This window comes from Cucurbita pepo, chromosome LG15 (assembly GCF_002806865.2).
Source record: "Cucurbita pepo subsp. pepo cultivar mu-cu-16 chromosome LG15, ASM280686v2, whole genome shotgun sequence".
Taxonomy (NCBI): domain Eukaryota; kingdom Viridiplantae; phylum Streptophyta; class Magnoliopsida; order Cucurbitales; family Cucurbitaceae; genus Cucurbita; species Cucurbita pepo.
This window is the reverse complement of record NC_036652.1, coordinates 6,883,120-6,905,168: the sequence shown is the minus strand read 5'-3', so window position 1 is coordinate 6,905,168 and position 22,049 is coordinate 6,883,120. Positions and strand designations below refer to the sequence as shown.

The window sequence follows — 22,049 nt, the reverse complement described above, 5'->3', positions numbered from 1 at the left end:
TGACATGATGCATATATGTCAGCTAAAGATTTATACTTCCTTGGAGGTGTCTCATCCGAAAGTTCTTCAAGAGAAGAATCGCTATTTAGTGATGGTGAAGATGATGAATTTGACACATTTTGTGTTGCAGTGGAGGCACTAGGAGATGCACTGGAGTTAACCCTTGTCTCTTCATTTGGGGAAACTTCAACTGTAATCTTTTGTTGCTCCTATTCTTTACTCCAATCCCAACTCACGTTTTCATTAAATATCACATCCCTTCTAGCTAAAATCTTTTTACTGATGGGGTTGTATAATTTATATGCCTTTGATTGAGTACAACAGCCAATGAAAATGCATTTTGCAGATTTTTCATCAAGCTTTTGACGAATTTGAGGATGTTTCAAAGCATAAGCAACACAACTAAAGATTCGTAAATGACTTACAAATGGTTTTCTTACATGCCATGCTTCATAAGGAGTTCGATTCATAACCGCCTTTGTTGATGAGATGTTTAACAGATAAACAGATGTTGCTACGACTTCTGCCCAAAATTGGTTTGGAAGTCTCCTTGCTTGTAACATACTTCTTGCCATCTCCACAATAGTTCAATTTTTTCGTTCAGCGATTCCATTTTGTTCTAGAGTGTAGGGAGCTGTTAATTCCCTTTGGATGCCCTCTTCTTCACAAAATAGATTGAACTCTAGAGATATAAACTCGCCACCTCTGTCTGTTCGAAGAACTTTAATGTGACAGCCACTTTGGTTCTCTACCATAGCTTTAAAAATCTGGAACTTCTGAAAAGTTTCTGACTTATGTGGTAGGAAGTAAACCCAGCTCATGCGACTATAATCATCAATGAATAGTAAAAAATATATACTCTCACCCAAGGACTTCGTTTGCATTGGCCCACATAAATGAGTATGAATTAGTTATAGACAATGTGAAACTCTTCTAGCTTTTTCAAAAGGAATGGACTTCCTAGTCTGCTTGCCATAAATGCATCATTCACATAAATTAGTTGAGTCAATTCTTGGTAATCCGAAAACCATACCTTTATTCCTTTATATTTTCAGGTCGTTCATATGAAGATGTCCATATCTGAGATGTCATACTGTTGAGTCATCTTTTGTGCTAGCAGCAAGAGCAAAATCCTCCATTCCAAATTGCTTCCGCATGTGTTACATTAACACCATCAGTAGAAACCTCTACCTAGCAGATAACATTTTAAAACCTTGAGAAGAAGTCTATAAGAGAAACCCAAAGAGGACAATATCTGCTAGACGTGGCCTAGAAAGCCTAGTGTGTCAGCGAGGATGTTGAGCCCCAAAGGGGGTGGACACCAGGTAGTGTGCCAGTGACGGGGGATGGATTGTGAGATCCCACGTCAATTGGAGAGGAACGAGTGCCAGCGAAGATGCTGGGCCCCGAAGTGAGTTGGATTGTGAGATCTCACATCGATTGGAGAGGTGAACAAAGCTATGAGATCCCACATCGATTGGAGAGGAGAACAAAACATCTTTTATAAGAGTGTGGAAACCTCTACCTAGCAGATAACATTTTACAACCTTGAGAGAAAGTCTATAAGAGAAAACCCAAAGAGAACAATATCTGTTAGACGTGAACTTGGTCGGTTACAAAAACATTGTTTATAAGGGTGTGAAAACCTCTCAATGACAGACAGAGGAGAAACCCTAAGAAGAAGAATATTTGCTAGTGATGGGCTTAATCCGTTATAAAATTAGAACCACCTACACACAAGACCCAAATAGATGTACAAACCTTGAGGAAAGCAACATCAGCTTTAGGGACAAAATCGAACATATCACCAGCTACATGCTGCACGTTATCGTACTCGAGTGAAGCAGACACAACATGTGGAAGATCAAAATTGATACCTCTAATCCATGGACAAGCCTTGACTAGAATACTCAAAGTGCTACCATTTCCTCCACCCACATCGACCAAACATTCAACTCCATCAAAAATATCACCACACCCTTCAAGTATAGCCGAAGTAGTGACCCTAGCAGAACAAGCCATGGCCTCATTGCACAGCACATTGTACTCCGGATTTGCTGCAGCATAACTCCATATATCCTTCCCATTAGCAATCTCAAATGGTGAAGTGTCACTGTTCTTTAAGTGGGCGCTCAAACACTGCCATGGTGCAAGCATCACAGGGCTAATTTTAAACAGAATCATGGGAGCCATGCTGTTCTCAACGTTGGTGGCAAGCAAGCGAGACAAGGGTGTGTGCGCATAGCCTATATGGCTCTCATTGGTGGTTTCTTCCCTGAAAATTCCACGATGAACGAGGAACCTCATGATGCGGTAAAGGAGGGTGGAAGAACAGTTTAAAGTAGTGGATAGCTCTGCCAATGTCATGGGGCTTCCATTACCTTCGATAATGTCTGCAATTTTAAGGTCTATGATGCATTTTATTGCAGCCAATTCGGTGAACCCAAATGTGTATTTCCACATCTGGGTTATGGCTTGCCCATCTTCTTCCTTTTGGGATGAACATTTTTTGTGGCTAATTTCCATTTGATGCTCTCTCTATACCTCTTACAAGTTTTGTGTGTATATATATAAATGAAGCTCGAAGATCTGGTCTCGTAATAAAAAAAATGTCTTAATCAATCTAGATAAAACCGAAGTATAAACGCGATATAAAATAGTCAAAAAAAAAGTTATTTGATTTGTAGCATAAAGGCTAAAAAGTTTTATGTCTTTTTCCCACATTTTCAAATTGCTTTTGGTTCGATTCTTATCCATTTTGGAATTGTTTTCGTGTAGTTATTTGATATTTTGATGCCCTTTTCCATAATTATTGTGTTATCTTTTCAATCATTATGATCGAATTTATAGCAAAAGATTATTGGATGGTCAATATTAAATTTATGTAAGATATTTTGAGAAGAAATGTGATTGGCAATGGAAATTTAGTTGTTTGCTTAAATTATTACATCAATTTTGTTATTTGAGTTTTCTCCTTTTAGTTGTACTGATAGTACGATCATTCTCGGAAACTTCTGCCTAGCATACGCGTTTTAAAAAACTTGAGAGGAAGCCTGAAACGACAAGTTCAAAGAGGACAAAATTTGTTCGAGGTGGGCTTATGCCATTACAAATGGTATCAAAGCCAAACACTGGCCAGTGTGCTAGCAAAGAGGCTAAGCTCTGAAGGGGGTGGACATAAGGCGGTGTGCCAGTAAGGACGTTGGACTCCAAAGGTGGTGGATTGGGGGGTCTCACATCGATTGGAGAAGAAAACGAGAGCTAGCGAGGACGCTAGATCCCAAAGGAGGGTGGATTATGAGATTCCGCATCGGTTAGGGAGAAGAACAAAACATTTTTTTATAAGGGTGCAGGGAAAGTCTGAGACTGAAAGCCCAAAAATGACAATATCTGCTTGCGGTGAGCTTGAGCCGTTACATATTCCTTACAAAACTATCCCCACAGCCTAACACGAGTGTTTCCAACATATTTTGTCCTCACTCACATGCATCATCTAACATAGAATTGCTCTCATCTTTGATTGAATCACCAAAAAAGAAGGTACACCTTGTTGGTATAGGTAATAACTTTCAATTTTTTAAGCGTTTCTTAATTATCCTCTCCTCATAATCATTCTCATTTAGATGTGGTCTAGGTCCATTCATATATTCGGATGTCACAATATAATATACCAATTTTTCTGACATTATATCAACGTGGTTATTTGAATTTTCTCGGTTTAATTATATTGATTTTTGGTATACGAGTGTGGTTATAATTCTTAGTATATCTATTTACACAACTAATCAACTTTACTTTGATATATTTAGTTGTATAATTAGCATATCAAATATTAACTATATGAATTTGTATTTATATACTTAATACAACTGATATTATAATGATATACTTTAAATTTACATTAATCTTACAAACTAATATACCAAATTTTAAGTATATTAAGTACCATAAATATTTCTATTAGAACTTAACTAAACTAGTTAAGTCATATTTCTCGATCAAATTTTTTAATATAAATGTGATTTATCTCGAACACTGTATTGATATATATTTGTAAGTTTTAATCATCGATGCATGTTTATTTTTGTCCCTTAGTGTGTTCTTGTGTAGTGGTCCTTAAATATCATTTCACTGTGGCATGTGACACTTGTGTATCCCGGGGCCCGAACACTTGTGATACTTTTTCTTTTGCTCCTTTATTCTTGGACCCTAGTGTGTTGTTTCTTGAGTGCCCGACAAATTACTTACGACACTTCTTTATTCTTAGCTCTCAATGTGACACCCGAGTAAAATAGATACATGAATGAATTGAGATTACATTCGAATGAGAGCTATCCTGAGGATAGGATGATTAATAAAAGCTCGAAGGAAATGAAAGTTATTATCTATATCTATAAGAAACACCTTCTTTTTCAATGACTTAATAGCGTATTTTTTCTTGAAACAACAATTTTATGTGGGGTGATCTGCTAATGCGAGCGATGACAAAATATGATGAAATATGTGGGAATAATCTTAGAAGCAAAAAGTAAATAACGTAATCATATGGCAGGAGAATATCGTTTATTAAGATTTCATTTTGATCCCCCACCTCTTATTGTCTAGAGAAAGTCGTGCATAACAATTATTTCAAAACATTTTCCATCAATTGCAATCTCGTTTTTCTTAATTAATTTTTTTTTTCCTTTTTTTAATCCAAAGGTTACCGCCATTCATAGATGACCCATTCAACTTGTACGTTCCATAATGGAGAGACTCATCTCGAAATGTAAAATCCAATAGAAAATGGAGTCATGGATATAGATTATATTCTCTGTATTCGTCCCATCACCAACCCTGAGTTTTTAGAAATGATATGAAATACTGTATTTGTAACGCTCCAAGCCCACCATTAGCAGATATTGTTCTTTTTAATTTTTCCTTTCGGGCTTTTCCTCACAGCTTTAAAATGAAAAGGTTTCCACGCCCCTACAAAGATGTTTCTTTCTCCTCTCTAACTAAGGTAGGATATGACAGTATTATATTTTTGTTTATGAATATTATTGAATTTATTAACATGTTTTACGTAAGAAATTGTCTATTAAATTCTTGCAAAATTTTTAATTTATTTTTATTAAGATTACCAGACATTCCATTAATTAAAATATTTTATATAATGGAATCTACTCAAATTCCAACAAACGAGAACTAAGAGAGCAATAATTGGACGGAACTTTCTCCACCCAAAGTAGTATCCACAAGGTTTCCAATATCTTTTTTCTCTTATCAAACAAATAATAATTAAAATGTGTTTTAATTTATTAGAATTATTAAGTGGAAAAACTTCCATAAACCACTACCACCACTGGCATGCATTTTCCCTTTGGCACTATATATATATATATATATGTTAGAATAGAACAAATTAAGACAATTTGAAGTAATAATGGATGATATTGGTAGCAAAGACTCCAAATTGAAGATAGAAGAAGAAGAAAACAATGATATCAAAGTCCAAGTATGGAAGTACATATTTGGTTTCGTTGAAATGGCAGTCATAAAATGTGCCATAGAGCTCAAAATTGGCGACACAATCGAAGCCCATGGAGGCCTCATGACACTCACCGAGCTATCATCTTCCTTAAATTGCTCTCCATTGCTTCTACACCGCATCCTACGCTTCCTCATCCATCGAGGAATTTTCAAAGAAGAGCCCACCAAAAGCTACGCTCAAACGCCCATGTCNGAACACTATCTCTATTATCCGTTTTGGCCCATTATGTACTTCACGGTTTTAAAATGCATCTATAAGGGAGAGGTTTCCACACTCTTGTAATAAATGTTTCATTCTCCTCTCTAACCGACGTGGGATCTCACAATCCACCCCCTTAGGGCTTAGCATCCTCGCTAGTACACTATTCGGTGTCTAACTTTGATACCATTTGTAATAGTTCAAACCCACCGCTAGCAGATATGATCCGCTTTAGCGCATTATGTATCGTCATCAGTCTCACGATTTTAAACGCGTCTGTTAGGGAGAGATTTCCTCACCATTAGAAGGAATGTTTCCCACCATGAATGTTTCTTTCTTCTCTCCAACTAATATGGAATCTGACATTTCATCCTTCTTGAGTGTCCACGTTGATACACTGACTCAGTGTCTGGCTCCTATACCACTAGAATCTGAAGTATTATTTAATTGAACTAGAAACTCAATCTTAAAAACGATACTCAACACTCCGTATCACCAAAATTAAGCTTGACAATGAACACTTACGATATTGCATCGTATAAAATCTCTAGAATATAGACAAAGTTGGATATTTTATCTAAGTAACATTATAAATACGGACTTGTTTTGTAACCTTATAAATGATTTGATTCAAATTGTTTAAATAGAGACATGTTGATGAGAATATGATATATAATGAATTTTTATAAGACTCGACTGATTCAATCACCCGAACACAACGAAGAAAAATGTTTAAAATGTTAGATTTAGAAATGATACACATTCCTTTTAGTGGCTAAACATTTGTTTTTTTAGGTGAAAAAGTTTATTTAAGATTTCATTTTGATTCCCCACTTCTTATTGTCTAGACAAAGTCGAGCACAAGAATTATTTCAAAATATTTTACATCAATTGCGATCCCCTTTTTTTCTTAATTAAAGTTCTTTTTTTTTTTTTCTTTTTTTTTAATCCAAAGGTTTCCACTAGATCGCACGGTTCCATAACATGGAGACTCATCTAGAACCGTAAAATCTCCATTTAAACCAAAAATAGGGAGAAAATATAAAGAGATTTCTCTACATTGACTAAATCGAGCCAGAAACATGAATTATATTCTCCCTATTCATCCCCACCACCTCTTTGACATGTCCATGTCCAAAAAACACAATTTGAACTTACTTATGTTTGTAAGACTGTCCTATGTTTAGTTCCTCAAACACTCAAACTAGTTCGAGTTGGGATTGGTACCAATGTCGTTAATTATAATAACAGTGGGTTTGTATTATAATAACGAACACTATCTCTATTATCCGTTTTGGCCCATTATGTACTTCACGGTTTTAAAATGCATCTATAAGGGAGAGGTTTCCACACTCTTGTAATAAATGTTTCATTCTCCTNCAACAAAATTCATGTGTGATGTCCCACATTGGTTGGGGAGGAGAACAAAACACCGAGTGGAAATCTTCCCTAGCAGACGGGTTTTAAAGATTTGAGGGGAAACTCGAAAAGGAAAGCCCAAAGAGGATAATATCTGCTACGATGGGCCTGGGTCGTTACATCCTCCCAATTGCCTCTAGGCAAGTACAAAATGACAATAACTTCATGTCTCAAAACAATGGTACTCTGTGTCTGACCTAAATGTCACTTGACAAATACAAAATGACAATAATCTGTCTCAAAACAATGGCAGACAAGCTTTTATATATGCATAACAATACTAATTCTGATAACTCTTATCAACTTAATAAGAGTTATGACAATACATATTCATGACAACTTTAAGTCCGTGTAACTTTAATAATGATAATTGGTAACTATTTAATGGCATTGGTTCAATATCAAATTAAACCTGTCTAATTATGTTAAATAAGTTCATTAATGATAAATGATCAAAATTTTAGATTTCACATTCAACACAAAACTTAATAATTTAACTATCCTTTCTTTTTCCCTCTCTCCCAATCTATATATACATATGGATGTGAAAGAACAATGATATCATCCTGATTGAAAAAGATACACAATCCCTAATGGACTTTGCTTTGAAACAATCCATTTCAAAGAAGGAAGAGCATGAACACGCTCGTCTTCAAGTTTGGCAATACATATTTGGTTTCGTTGAAATGGCAATCATAAAATGTGCGATAGAACTCAAAATTGGTGACACAATCGATAGCCATGGAGGCCTCATCACACTCCCCGAGCTATCATCTTCTTTAAATTGTTCTTCCTCACTCCTACACCGCATCATGCGATTCTTGGTTCATCGTGGAATTTTCAAACAAGAAATCACAGACGAAAATCTCACATGCTATAGCCATACACCTTTGTCTCGGCTGCTTGCCAGTAGCAGCGACAGCAGCATGGCTCCACTTCTTCTATTCGAGAGCAACCCAGTGATGCTCGCACCATGGCATAGCCTCAGCGCGCGAATTAAAGGGAATGAAGCCATACCATTTGAGGCTGCTCATGGCAAAGATATGTGGAGCTATGCAGCAGCTAACCCAACNGCATGCTCTGCGAGGGTGATGACTGTGCCTGCGTTACTTGAAGATTGTGGAGAGATTTTTGAAGGAGTTGAATGTTTAGTGGATGTGGGTGGAGGGAATGGTACAAGCTTGAGCATGATAGTCAAGGCTTGCCCATGGATTAAAGGCATCAACTTTGATCTTCCACATGTTGTTGCTTCTTCACCACCACCCATTGGTGTACAACATGCTGGTGGCAATATGTTTGATTGTATTCCCAAGGCTGATGCTGCTTTCCTCATGGTTGGTATGCTTCAATTATGTCTATTTGGTCATTCGTTGTTTCAATTTTGTGTTTGATAGAATTTTAAATTTTAAATAGTGCTAATAGATCAGTGTAACATCCTAAACCCCGGGTTTAACACATATTATCCTGTTTGGCCTTTCGCTCAAGGTTTTTAAACGTGCCTGTTGCTAACTCTTTGGGCTTCTCCTCATGGTTTTTAAAACGTGTATGTTAGGAAGAGGTTTCCAAGCACTTATAAAAATGTTTCTTTCTCCTCCCCAACCAATGTGGGATCTCACAATCCACCCCCTTCGGGGCCCAGTATCCTCGTTGGCACTTGTTCCCTTCTCCAATCGATATGGGACTCCCCCAATTCACCCCCTTCGGGACCCTCGTCCTTGTTGGTACACCACCTTGGGTCCAACCCCCCTCCCTTCGGCTCACAATCCACCTTCTTCGGGGCTCAGCGTCCTTGCTAGCACTCGTTTACTTCTCCAATCGATGTGGGTCCCCCCAATCCACTCCCCTTCAGGGCTCTCATCCTTGTCGACACACGGTCTCATGTCCATCCCTTTCGGGGCTCAGCCTCCTTACTGGCACATCGCCCGGAGTCTGTCTCTGATACCATTTGTAACATCCCAAACACATTACTAGCCGATATTTTCCTCGCTTTCCCTTTTGAGCTTTCTCTCAAGGTTTTAAAACAAGTCTATGAGATTTCTACATACTTGTAAAGAATGCTTCGTTCTCCTCCTAAACCGATACGGGATCTCATAATCAGTAAACTTTCAATCGTGAGTCTATTTAACAAAATTTTTTATAAATTGTCTAATAGATCCTTAAACTTTCTAAATAGGTAAAGCTTTGATTTGTGTCTAATATAGTGATGCATCTACATATTTTTAAAATTTAAATATCTAATAGATACTAAATTTGAAATTCAAGAACTTACTTGATATTTGTAAAGTTCAATAACCAATAACCTTCATGAACTAAATGAATACCGTGCAAACGAATATAGATGAGGTGAAATTTTTGGATGAAAAAGAATATTAACTTTGAGATTATTTGATAGTGGGTTCTACATGACTGGGATGATGAGACATGCATCAAAATTTTGAAGAACTGTAGAGATGCAATCCCAGAAAAGACAGGAAAAGTGATAATTGTAGAAGCTGTTCTTGAGGGAAAACAAGAAAATAACCTGTCGGATGTGGGATTGATGCTAGACATGGTGATGATGGCTCATACCAACGACGGCAAGGAAAGAACAGCTAAAGAATGGGCTTATGTTCTTCATCAAGCTGGTTTTACTCGACACACCATTACACCCATTCGAGCTGTTCAATCTGTTATTCAAGCCTTCGCTTGATAGATCTTTATCCAAAAGGACTATTTGAATGTACTTTTCTCTTGTATGTTTGTCAGTCTTTTTATTTAAAAAATAAGAGATTTAAATCTCAGATAAAATGGCCCGTTCGTGGTACTTGCGTGTGGGACTTGCGACTAGCCTCCTTCCTGGTGGGTGGAGGCACGTGTAAGTTTGATTGTGACCCGTTCAATTTCTATTTGCCCAACTTTCATAGTGATTCGAAAGTTAACCATATTTTTATATGAAATAGGACCTAATGGAGAAAATATGTATTCTTGAACACCCTAATTATATAGAAATGTTAAACGAAGGGCACGCGTCAACCATGCAAGTGGCCTCACTATAGGATAGGTTGGACGACTTGTTTGATGTATGACTACATGTGTGTAGTAGCGCATGCACGTGTCATTGTCATTTATGTTTGTAATTATGATGTATGACGTATGATGTATGATGTATGATGTATGAAGATGTGACTGAGTTATATGTTGGAAAAAGAGATAGTGAAAAAGATAAGAATAGATAAAATAGATGAATGCTGACGTGCTTTATTATTGTCTACTGACTCAATACTCGGAGGTTACACTATTTATAGCTTATGCACTGGACCATAAATAGTAAATCATCTAAATCTAGAAAAATTCAAATCTACTACCAATCTCCTAAAATCTTGGTAGTTTGAATATTTGAATCATATCTCAACTGCTTTTAATCATATCCTTTTTGAATACTTTGAATCATATCTCAACACTCCCCCTTGATTCAAAGTTGCAAATGCCAAGTAATCGTCTGAAGTAGCAAAACTTTTCTTTTGACAAAGCCTTGGTAAGTATGTCGGCTAGCTGTTCATCGGTGTTACAATATTCCAAGACAATTTCTTCGTCTGCAACAAGATCACGAATATAGTGATGTCGAAGTTCAATATGTTTTGTTCTACTGTGAGTGCTGGGTTCTTTGTCATAGAAATAGTTGCTTTATTATCACAAAATATCTTTGTTGCCCCTTTTTGCTCTTGTTGAAGATCAGCTAACATTCTTCTTAGCCAAATGGCTTGACACGCTGCTGAAGTTGCTGCAACATTATCTGCTTCTGACGTTGACAACGCCACTGTTGCTTGCTTCTTTGAGCTCCAAGTGATCGCTCCTGACCCTAAAGTGAAAACATTGGCTGAAATGCTTCGTCTATCATCTAATGATCCTGCCCAATCACTATCGGTGAATCCATATAGTTTGAAATTAGAGAATTTAGAATACCAAATTCCATACTCCACAGTTTCGGCAATGTAACGTAAGACTCTTTTTGCTGCTCCATAATGAACCTTTGAAGGATGTTGCATAAACTTAGAAATAATACCGACAGGAAATGCAATGTCGGGTCGTGTGTGAGTTAAGTAAATTAGTCTGCCAACCAAGCTCCTGAACCTTCTAGCATCTGTCATTTTTGCTCCATCATCATGTTGTAATTTCTCATTAATATTCATAGGTGTAGCTGCAGGCTTACAATTAAGCATACCAAATTTACTCATAATATCTTTGGCATATTTTCTTTGTGAAATAAAAATTCCATCTTCAACTTGATATACTTCAAGACCAAGAAAATAGTGCAATAGACCCATATCTGACATCTCAAATTCACTCATCATTTTAGACTTAAATTTATCCAAAAGAGAGTTAGAAGAGCTGGTGTAAATAATATCGTCAACATAGAGGCAAATGATGATGAAATCAATTTTACCTTCCTTCTTCACATATAAAGTAGGCTCATTCTCACTTCTCATGTATCCTTTCTTTTGAAAATACCCATCAATCTTGCTGTACCAAGCTCGAGGGGCCTGCTTTAATCCGTATAGTGCATTTCTCAACTTGTATACCTTTGTTTCTTTGTCCTTCTTTATGAATCCTTCTAGTTGTGCTACATAAACCTCTTCTTGTAAATTTCCGTTAAGAAATGCTGACTTAACATCAAACTGATAAACCGGCCACCGCAATTCTGCTACTAATGCTAGAATAGTTCTTACAGTTTCAAAACGAGCTACTGGAGAAAAAGTTTCTTCAAAATCTATACCTTGTTGTTGTGCATACCCTTTTGCTACAAGACGGGCCTTATGCTTTTGTATGCTTCCATCGGGTGCAAATTTTGTCTTGAACACCCATTTCAAATTGATTGCATTTTTTTCGTTTGGTAAGTCAACCATCTCCCATGTTCCATTTTTCTCAATGGACTGCATCTCTTCTACCATGGCTTTCTTCCACTCTTCTTTTTCAGCTGCTTCTTCATAACTCATAGGATCTGAAACACTAAGAGCAAATTGACATGATGCATATATGTCAGTTAAAGATTTATACTTCTTTGGAGGTGTCTCATCCGAAAGTTCTTCAAGAGAAGAATCGCTATTTAGTGATGGTGAAGATGATGAATTTGACACATTTTGTGTTGCAGTGGAGGCACTAGGAGATGCACTGGAGTTAACCCTTGTCTCTTCATTTGGGGAAACTTCAACTGTAATCTTTTGTTGCTCCTATTCTTTACTCCAATCCCAACTCACGTTTTCATTAAATATCACATCCCTTCTAGCTAAAATCTTTTTACTGATGGGGTTGTATAATTTATATGCCTTTGATTGAGTACAATAGCCAATGAAAATGCATTTTGCAGATTTTTCATCAAGCTTTTGACGAATTTGAGGATGTTTCAAAGCATAAGCAACACAACTAAAGATTCGTAAATGACTTACAAATGGTTTTCTTACATGCCATGCTTCATAAGGAGTTCGATTCATAACCGCCTTTGTTGATGAGATGTTTAACAGATAAACAGATGTTGCTACGACTTCTGCCCAAAATTGGTTTGGAAGTCTCCTTGCTTGTAACATACTTCTTGCCATCTCCACAATAGTTCAATTTTTTCGTTCAGCGATTCCATTTTGTTCTAGAGTGTAGGGAGCTGTTAATTCCCTTTGGATGCCCTCTTCTTCACAAAATAGATTGAACTCTAGAGATATAAACTCGCCACCTCTGTCTGTTCGAAGAACTTTAATGTGACAGCCACTTTGGTTCTCTACCATAGCTTTAAAAATCTGGAACTTCTGAAAAGTTTCTGACTTATGTGGTAGGAAGTAAACCCAGCTCATGCGACTATAATCATCAATGAATAGTAAAAAATATATACTCTCACCCAAGGACTTCGTTTGCATTGGCCCACATAAATGAGTATGAATTAGTTATAGACAATGTGAAACTCTTCTAGCTTTTTCAAAAGGAATGGACTTCCTAGTCTGCTTGCCATAAATGCATCATTCACATAAATTAGTTGAGTCAATTCTTGGTAATCCGAAAACCATACCTTTATTCCTTTATATTTTCAGGTCGTTCATATGAAGATGTCCATATCTGAGATGTCATACTGTTGAGTCATCTTTTGTGCTAGCAGCAAGAGCAAAATCCTCCATGTTAGAAATATCAAGTGGAAACATCTTATTTGAAGTCATGGCAATTTGAACTTTATGTGCAATGACACATGTGTTGTCATCGAATAGAACTGAATGTCCTCTAGTCATCATTTGTCCAACACTTAATAAATTATACCCTAAATCAGGTACAAATTGAACATTATCTAATTGTTTTATCTTACCATGACTGGTTTCGACTTTCGCTGTACATTTTCCCTCAACTTGCATCTCTTTTGTGTTTCCAAGTTGCACCTTAATTTTTTGCGTCTCATCAAGCTCTTTGAATAAGGATTTGGTGTCTGTCATATGGTTCGAGCATCCGCTATCAACAAACCATAAGTCACCCCTTTTTTGGATTAGTATCCATGCATGCCATAAGCAGCTTTTCTTCTTCTTCTTCATTCTCTGCTGCAAAATTCATTCGTTGATTTTTATACCAACAATCAGATTTTGTGTGCCCATACCTTCTGCAATGGTAACATTGTATGACATTCCTTTGTTCATTGAATTATCTCTGTCCATCACTTCTCCATCTACCCCTGTTATCACGACCACCATGGAAGCTGCGAAATCCTCCTCTTCCACGACTTCTACCTGCTAAATGAATATTTTCTCTTTCGTTGTTTACGTTGTTGGTTGTCTCCTTCACCTGTAGTGCCTTTTCTTCGTTCCTTTTTTATGCTCTATTGATTCTTACCTCATGAGCCTGAAGCGAGCCCATCAATTCATCAACGGAGAGTATGGATAGATCCTTAGCTTCTTCTATGGCAGCCACCACATGGTCAAACTTTGGAGTCAAGCTTCTCAACACCTTTGCAACAATTGTTTCGTTTGAAATTTTCTCTCCATAGGTACGCATTTGACTGACTATTGCCATTGCTCTTGATAAAAAATCAGCAATTGATTCGCCATTCGTCATTGCCATTCGTCATGAGTAGAGTTTCAAAATCACGTCTTAGAGATTGCAATTTCACTATCATGACCTTTGAATCTCCTAGAAACTCCTTCTGTAGAATTGACCATGCTTGCTTTGATGTGGTTGCTGCTGCAATTCGTGAGAAAGATAGTCTCATGAACTGCTTGCTGAATAATGAATAAAGCCTTGGTATCGTTTTTCTTGGTTTCTCTTACTCTCTCATTTTCTTCTATTGTGGGTTCTAATACATCAACAAACCCGTGCTCCACCAAGTCCCATAGCTCCTGCGATCTGAGCAAGGTCTTCATCTTGATGCTCCACCACTCATATTTCTCACCATTAAAGATTGGTAACAACGGTGTAGAGGAAGAAAAACCAGCTACTGCCATTTTTGTTTTGTGAAAGAAAATAATCACTCGCCCTCGTGTCGAACGAACTTGGCTCTAATACCAAAATTGTTGGAAAAAGGGATAGTGAAAGAGATAAGAATAGATAAAATAGATGAATGCTGCAGTGCTTTATTATTGTCTATTGACTCAATACTTAGAGGTTACACAATTCGAATATTTATAGCTTATACACTGGACAAGAAATAGTAAATCATCGAAATCTAGAAAAATTCAAATCTACTAACAATCTCCTAAAATCTCCTAAAATCTTGGTAGTTTGAATAATTGAATCATATCTCAACTACTTTGAATCATATCGTTTTTGAATACTGTGAATCATATCTCAACATTACATGATGATGTTATATGATGATATTATAGGATGATATGATGATATGAGATGATGACATGATGATGATGATGCATGATAATATGGTGACGTAATATTGTATGATGATGAGATGAATTAACATGATGTTATTCCATATCGAGATGAAGTGCATGTATTGAATACCACGATGCATTATGGCGATGTTATTTTCTAAGGACAACCCTAATTGAAGTTAATGATGATAAACATATGAAGACCAACATCTACATAGTGCTTAGTGTAACATATAAACGGTGTATAGGGTTGTGTCACGAAGATAATTTAAAGATGAAAGCTATAGGGACCTCATGCATTGTGTGTGTACATATACATCGGGATACTTCCCATTTATGATAATGAGTACAGACACGTACGCTATGATGATGATGATGATCATGCCTCGCATGACACTCAGGGGTTTGCTGACCTTCGGATGTCGCTACAAACAGCTAACTCGATTATGATGGGTCTAGGGGGTGCGAACCGCTTGGAAATCCACACTCGCACGTGTGGGTCATGTCTAGGGAAGTACTACACATTCAATTTTTGTCCAAATAGGAGGCCACCCCTATGATAGTTTTTAAATGATAGGTCCCTATATCATGAGCTACATGTGTTTGCGTTCCGCGACCCAATTGTGGGGTCAGTTAATGAGTATTTCTTAAATACTCAAGTTGTGTGCTATTTCTTTTTCAGGTAAAGACAAGACATTTTTGTACCGTTGACGATGACATTGCAATTCGAGACCATGACACATGCATATGCATAAGGTAGCTGTATTTATTTACTTAGATTTAGGTTAGATCAATAAGGTCTTTTTAACTTTAACGTTATTTATTTTTATTCAGTTTTTTGTTGTGTCGTTTAAATATGTTTTCGAACACATAAATACATGACACCGTCTTAAGAAGAAGTTTTAAACATTTAATTTAGCATGAGTACCCACATAAATGGAAAATTTTCTCATAAACCATGTCCATAAAAATAGAGGGAGAATTTTAGAGTAATGAAAATTGAAATAGGAGATAAGGACGACACAAAAGGTATAAGAGCCACCGACATCTAACTAAATTTATTAAAAATACAATAAATGTCAACTTTTAATTACATAACTAATTATGCATTTTTAATAATAAACTATTTATCGACTAAAAGACTAAAGATATAATGGCAATGGATCTTTATATCATATTCAATATCAAATCACTACGGTCTCTTTCTACAAGTTTAGAATCAACGTTCAACATTACGATGTTCACTCTATTTCGATGTATATCCATGTCATAAGATCAAATAGATCAAAACCCCTCGCCAGTTAAACTAAGAATAGATATCTGGTCTCTATCTACATCTTCGTCCCATTTAATTTTGTTAATAGAAATTAATTTTGCATATTTATTAATGTGGGCATTGTCCATCTTTTTAAAATCTTGCTAGGGTGGTGTGTGCATATTTATAAGAATTAAGTTCATAGAGACGTATCTTTAATAATAATAATTGGTAGCTTTAATGGCATTGGCATTTAAGATATTTCCTTTTTTAATAAAAAAATTAAAAATTTTACTCTTAGATATGAAATTCAACATATGTCTAATTAGGTCGATTAATTCAATTAGGCACAAAATTTTAAAATTCACATCCAACACGAAACTTAATAATTTAAGTCTTCTTTCTTTTTTTCGTGTTCCAACGTCACAGCCTTCGATGTTTTGATACTCAAATTGTTGTATTAGAAGTGAAAACAAGATCGATCGCACTCACACACCCACAAACAGAAATTAAACAAAAAGACTCAAAGATTTACATGGTTTGGAGAGAAGAAAGTCTCCTCCATCCACGGGAGGNATCTTGCTAGGGTGGTGTGTGCATATTTATAAGAATTAAGTTCATAGAGACGTATCTTTAATAATAATAATTGGTAGCTTTAATGGCATTGGCATTTAAGATATTTCCTTTTTTAATAAAAAAATTAAAAATTTTACTCTTAGATATGAAATTCAACATATGTCTAATTAGGTCGATTAATTCAATTAGGCACAAAATTTTAAAATTCACATCCAACACGAAACTTAATAATTTAAGTCTTCTTTCTTTTTTTCGTGTTCCAACGTCACAGCCTTCGATGTTTTGATACTCAAATTGTTGTATTAGAAGTGAAAACAAGATCGATCGCACTCACACACCCACAAACAGAAATTAAACAAAAAGACTCAAAGATTTACATGGTTTGGAGAGAAGAAAGTCTCCTCCATCCACGGGAGGTAACCAATCACTATAACCAAAATGTTTACAAGTGTATCTCTCACATTCTCACACTACAAAGCCTCTCAACAAAATTCATGTGTGATGTCCCACATTGGTTGGGGAGGAGAACAAAACACCGAGTGGAAATCTTCCCTAGCAGACGGGTTTTAAAGATTTGAGGGGAAACTCGAAAAGGAAAGCCCAAAGAGGATAATATCTGCTACGATGGGCCTGGGTCGTTACATCCTCCCAATTGCCTCTAGGCAAGTACAAAATGACAATAACTTCATGTCTCAAAACAATGGTACTCTGTGTCTGACCTAAATGTCACTTGACAAATACAAAATGACAATAATCTGTCTCAAAACAATGGCAGACAAGCTTTTATATATGCATAACAATACTAATTCTGATAACTCTTATCAACTTAATAAGAGTTATGACAATACATATTCATGACAACTTTAAGTCCGTGTAACTTTAATAATGATAATTGGTAACTATTTAATGGCATTGGTTCAATATCAAATTAAACCTGTCTAATTATGTTAAATAAGTTCATTAATGATAAATGATCAAAATTTTAGATTTCACATTCAACACAAAACTTAATAATTTAACTATCCTTTCTTTTTCCCTCTCTCCCAATCTATATATACATATGGATGTGAAAGAACAATGATATCATCCTGATTGAAAAAGATACACAATCCCTAATGGACTTTGCTTTGAAACAATCCATTTCAAAGAAGGAAGAGCATGAACACGCTCGTCTTCAAGTTTGGCAATACATATTTGGTTTCGTTGAAATGGCAATCATAAAATGTGCGATAGAACTCAAAATTGGTGACACAATCGATAGCCATGGAGGCCTCATCACACTCCCCGAGCTATCATCTTCTTTAAATTGTTCTTCCTCACTCCTACACCGCATCATGCGATTCTTGGTTCATCGTGGAATTTTCAAACAAGAAATCACAGACGAAAATCTCACATGCTATAGCCATACACCTTTGTCTCGGCTGCTTGCCAGTAGCAGCGACAGCAGCATGGCTCCACTTCTTCTATTCGAGAGCAACCCAGTGATGCTCGCACCATGGCATAGCCTCAGCGCGCGAATTAAAGGGAATGAAGCCATACCATTTGAGGCTGCTCATGGCAAAGATATGTGGAGCTATGCAGCAGCTAACCCAACACACAATGCAATGTTCAATGATGCTATGGCATGCTCTGCGAGGGTGATGAGTGTGCCTGCAATACTTGAAGATTGTGGAGAGATTTTTGAAGGAGTCGAGTGTTTAGTGGATGTGGGTGGAGGGAATGGTACAAGCTTGAGCATGATAGTCAAGGCTTGCCCATGGATTAAAGGCATCAACTTTGATCTTCCACATGTTGTTGCTTCTTCACCACCATACATTGGTGTTCAACATGTTGGTGGCAATATGTTTGATTGCATTCCCAAGGCTGATGCTGCTTTCCTCATGGTATACATGCATGATTAAATTATATCTATTTGGTCGTTTATAAGTGTCTAATAATCTTTTAATTTTGTATTTGATACGTTTTTAAATTTTAAAAAATGGCTAATAGGTCGGTAAACTTTCAATCGTGAGTCAATTTAGTCTAAAAGTTATAAAATTTATCTAATAAATCCTTAAACTTTCTAATTTATGTCTAAAATTTTGATTAGATTTGTGTCTAATGTAAGTCATTGAATCGTTCTTCATAGCTTCTGAATCTTCTTCTCCGCCACCACTGCTGACTTTAGCACTGCAGAGGCAATCGTCATGGCTGTTGCAGGCGAAGCCGATTGATTACTCTTCGGCTCCATCATTTTGTCTTCCAAATCATCCTTTGCAAGCTCACCTTTCACCATATTCTCTACATACAACCTCAACTTTCATTTTCTTCCCTATCGGCCCTTCATCCTTCCTAGAAACTCTAACCTCAAGATCCTTATTAGTGTTCTCATCGGAAATATACAAAATCTCGACATACCCATCGACTTTCTGCAGAGAGACTTACCTTCGAAATCTAGGTGCCGGCTTTAATTGCCAACTCTTTAGGCCAGGCTCTGGGCACCGCAGTGGCCTCTTTGCCAACCAAGTCGCCTTTCGGCCTCCTCGTCAAAATCGGCTCCTTGGCCCACTGTGGCGACTCCTCCAACTTCAACACCGTCTTTGTACCTAGGGGGTGTGGCTCCATCTCTGTCCATTAGAACTTCACCACCTGCTATGGCGCCGATTATTTCTCCAACCAGCGTAAACTCCAATTGCAAAATATGCTCGAGATATTCTTACTCGTGCCCATTTGCTCGATAGAAAACCAGTCCACAAGACGCAAACCTCACTCATCTCCACCCTTCTCTTTCTTTCTTCGTCTAAAATACACTGCATTCTCAATTTTTGCCCTCTTCTTCTTCTATTCTTTCTTCACAGCCACCATCGAACCCCCTCTCTCTCTATCTCTTGCCTTTTTATCAAAATAGAGACATTGCCCTAATTCTAAAGCCTCTCCCTGAAGTCTCTAGAGTCCACACCCCATCGTTGGTTCTCAACACCTGATTGCTAACTAATAGCTAATAGTTCTTCTTTCTTTGATCCTACTCTCTGTCGATCTCTTGTTAACGTCTTGACTTTCTCTTTGACCAGTAAATTTCTATTTTTTCAATTTCTTCCTTCTTCTTTCTCCATTTCCATACTCTCTCTCTCGTTTCATCCCCATTCCATTTTTAACTGCATCTTCCAAGGTTGGATTTGCAGAAATTCTGGTGGGAATTTTCCGTTCTCTCTGTTTTTTTTTCTCTCTACGCGGCTCGACTAAGGCCCTTCCACTCCTCAACTATCCCTCTACAGTTTTTGATGGTCATGCCACCCAACTAGACGCCTCCTCCTAACTAAGTTGATGACATTCACAAAAAGTGTTTCAAGACCTACTTTGAATTTTTAAAATTTCAAAAACAACTCTCAGCTGGCGAGATTTAGTCTTGAATTATGGGTTACCATATATATCATATTTGATTCTTTTATCTCGTATGATTGAGGATATTTTGTCTTACATTATAGTTTACCATAATTATTATATTTGACCTTTTATTATAAACAAATATCTAATGATACTTAGGTGTCCTTTTAACCTATTTGATTTTATAAATGATTATAAATAGAGAATTTTACTACCATTTGTCTTACATTATAGAATTTTACTACCATTCAGTCAAAATATTATCACTTCCCTGTCTTACATTATAACCTATTTGTCTTACATTATAGAATTTTACTACCATTCAGTCAAAATATTATCACTTCCCTTCTTTTATTGACTTTGAGATTATTTGATAGTGGGTTCTACATCTCTGGGATGACGAGACATGCATCAAAATTTTGAAGAAATGCAGAGAAGCAATCCCAAAAAAGACGGGAAAAGTAATAATTGTAGAAGCAGTTCTTGAGGAAAAAGAAGAAAATAATCTGTCGGATGTGGGATTAATGCTAGACATNCCCATGATCTTCCACTTAACCAACGTCGTGGGACTCACTCCCAATAATCCTCAACAATATATATCTAATTTCATCCCAATGCAAATGGTAAAATGTGCCATTGAACTCAAAATTGGTGACACAATCGAAAGCCATGGAGGCCTCATGACACTCTCCGAGCTATCATCTTCTTTAAATTGTTCTTCCTCACTCCTACACCGCTTCCTGCGATTCTTGGTTCATCGTGGCATTTTCAAACAAGAAATCACAGGCGAAAATCTCACATGCTATAGCCATACACCTTTGTCTCGGCTGCTTGCCAGTAGCAGCGACAGCAGCCTGGCTCCGTTTCTTCTAGTGGAAAGCAACTCGGTGATGCTCGCAGCATGGCATGGCTTCAGCGCGCGAATTAAAGACAATGGAGCAGCACCATTTGAGGCTGTTCATGGCAAGGATTTATGGAGCTACGCTGCTGCTGACCCAATATTCAACGCCATATTTAATGATGCTATGGCATGCTCTGCGAGGGTGATGAGTGTGCCTGCAATACTTGAAGATTGTGGAGAGATTTTTGAAGGAGTTGAGTGTTTAGTGGATGTGGGTAGTGGGAATGGTACAAGCTTGAGCATGATAGTCAAGGCTTGCCCATGGATTAAAGGCATCAACTTTGATCTTCCACATGTTGTTGCTTCTTCATCACCATACATTGGTGTTCAACATGTTGGTGGCAATATGTTTGATTGTATTCCCAAGGCTGATGCTGCTTTCCTCATGGTTTGTATGCTTCAATTATGTCTATTTGGTCATTCGTGTCCAATAAGTACTTAATCTTTCAATTTTGTGTTGGATAGAATTTTAAATTTTAAAAAGTGCTAATAGGTCGGTGTAACATCCCAAACTCCGTTAACAACCGATATTATCCTCTTTGGCCTTTCACTAAAGGTTTTAAAACGTGTCTGTTGCTAACTCTTTGGGCTTCCCTCATGGTTTTTAAAACATGTATGTTAAGAAGAAGTTTCCACGCANCCCATTCGAGCTCTTCAATCTGTCATTCAAGCCTTCCCTTGATATATCTTTATCCAAAATGAATACTTTTCTCTTGTATGCTTGTCCTTAGTTGAAAAATAAAGAGATCTCACTTGAGCTATGTTCAAATTGTGACTTGTATGAATGTCGTTCAGTATGTAATCCCGTTCATAAAAATAAAAGTGGCTTTATTTTCTTAGAATTTTTCTATTTATTATTGTACACACAATGATTTAAATGGAGTAACGTAAATGAACCCATACCACATTTGAATGAGATCCTAAAAATAGGATAGCTAATAAAGATTTAAAGAAATTGAATAGAAATTTGAGAGTTAA

General features: G+C 36.8%; 2 protein-coding genes and 1 pseudogene across 2 annotated transcripts; 2 read left to right on the top strand and 1 right to left on the bottom strand.

The window, feature by feature from the left end:
- Window positions 1-6,131, bottom strand: part of LOC111811482 — a 17,779-nt pseudogene extending 11,648 nt beyond the window's left edge.
- Window positions 6,132-7,713: 1,582 nt separating this feature from the next.
- Window positions 7,714-21,910, top strand: LOC111811483 (xanthohumol 4'-O-methyltransferase-like). The gene is made up of 3 exons (XM_023698353.1): window positions 7,714-8,484; window positions 9,543-9,796; window positions 21,711-21,910. The coding sequence occupies exons 1-3, from the start codon at window positions 7,744-7,746 to the stop codon at window positions 21,751-21,753; spliced, it is 1,038 nt and encodes a 345-aa protein (XP_023554121.1). The 5' UTR covers window positions 7,714-7,743; the 3' UTR covers window positions 21,754-21,910.
- Window positions 17,893-18,708, top strand: LOC111811484 ((R,S)-reticuline 7-O-methyltransferase-like). The gene has a single exon (XM_023698354.1). The coding sequence runs from the start codon at window positions 17,923-17,925 to the stop codon at window positions 18,706-18,708; it is 786 nt and encodes a 261-aa protein (XP_023554122.1). The 5' UTR covers window positions 17,893-17,922.
- Window positions 21,911-22,049: the final 139 nt, after the last annotated feature.

Bases quoted from the DNA above. Each gene is read 5' to 3' on its own strand.
- LOC111811484 (XM_023698354.1), top strand. From the start codon at position 17,923: ATGGACTTTGCTTTGAAACAATCCATTTCAAAGAAGGAAGAGCATGAA.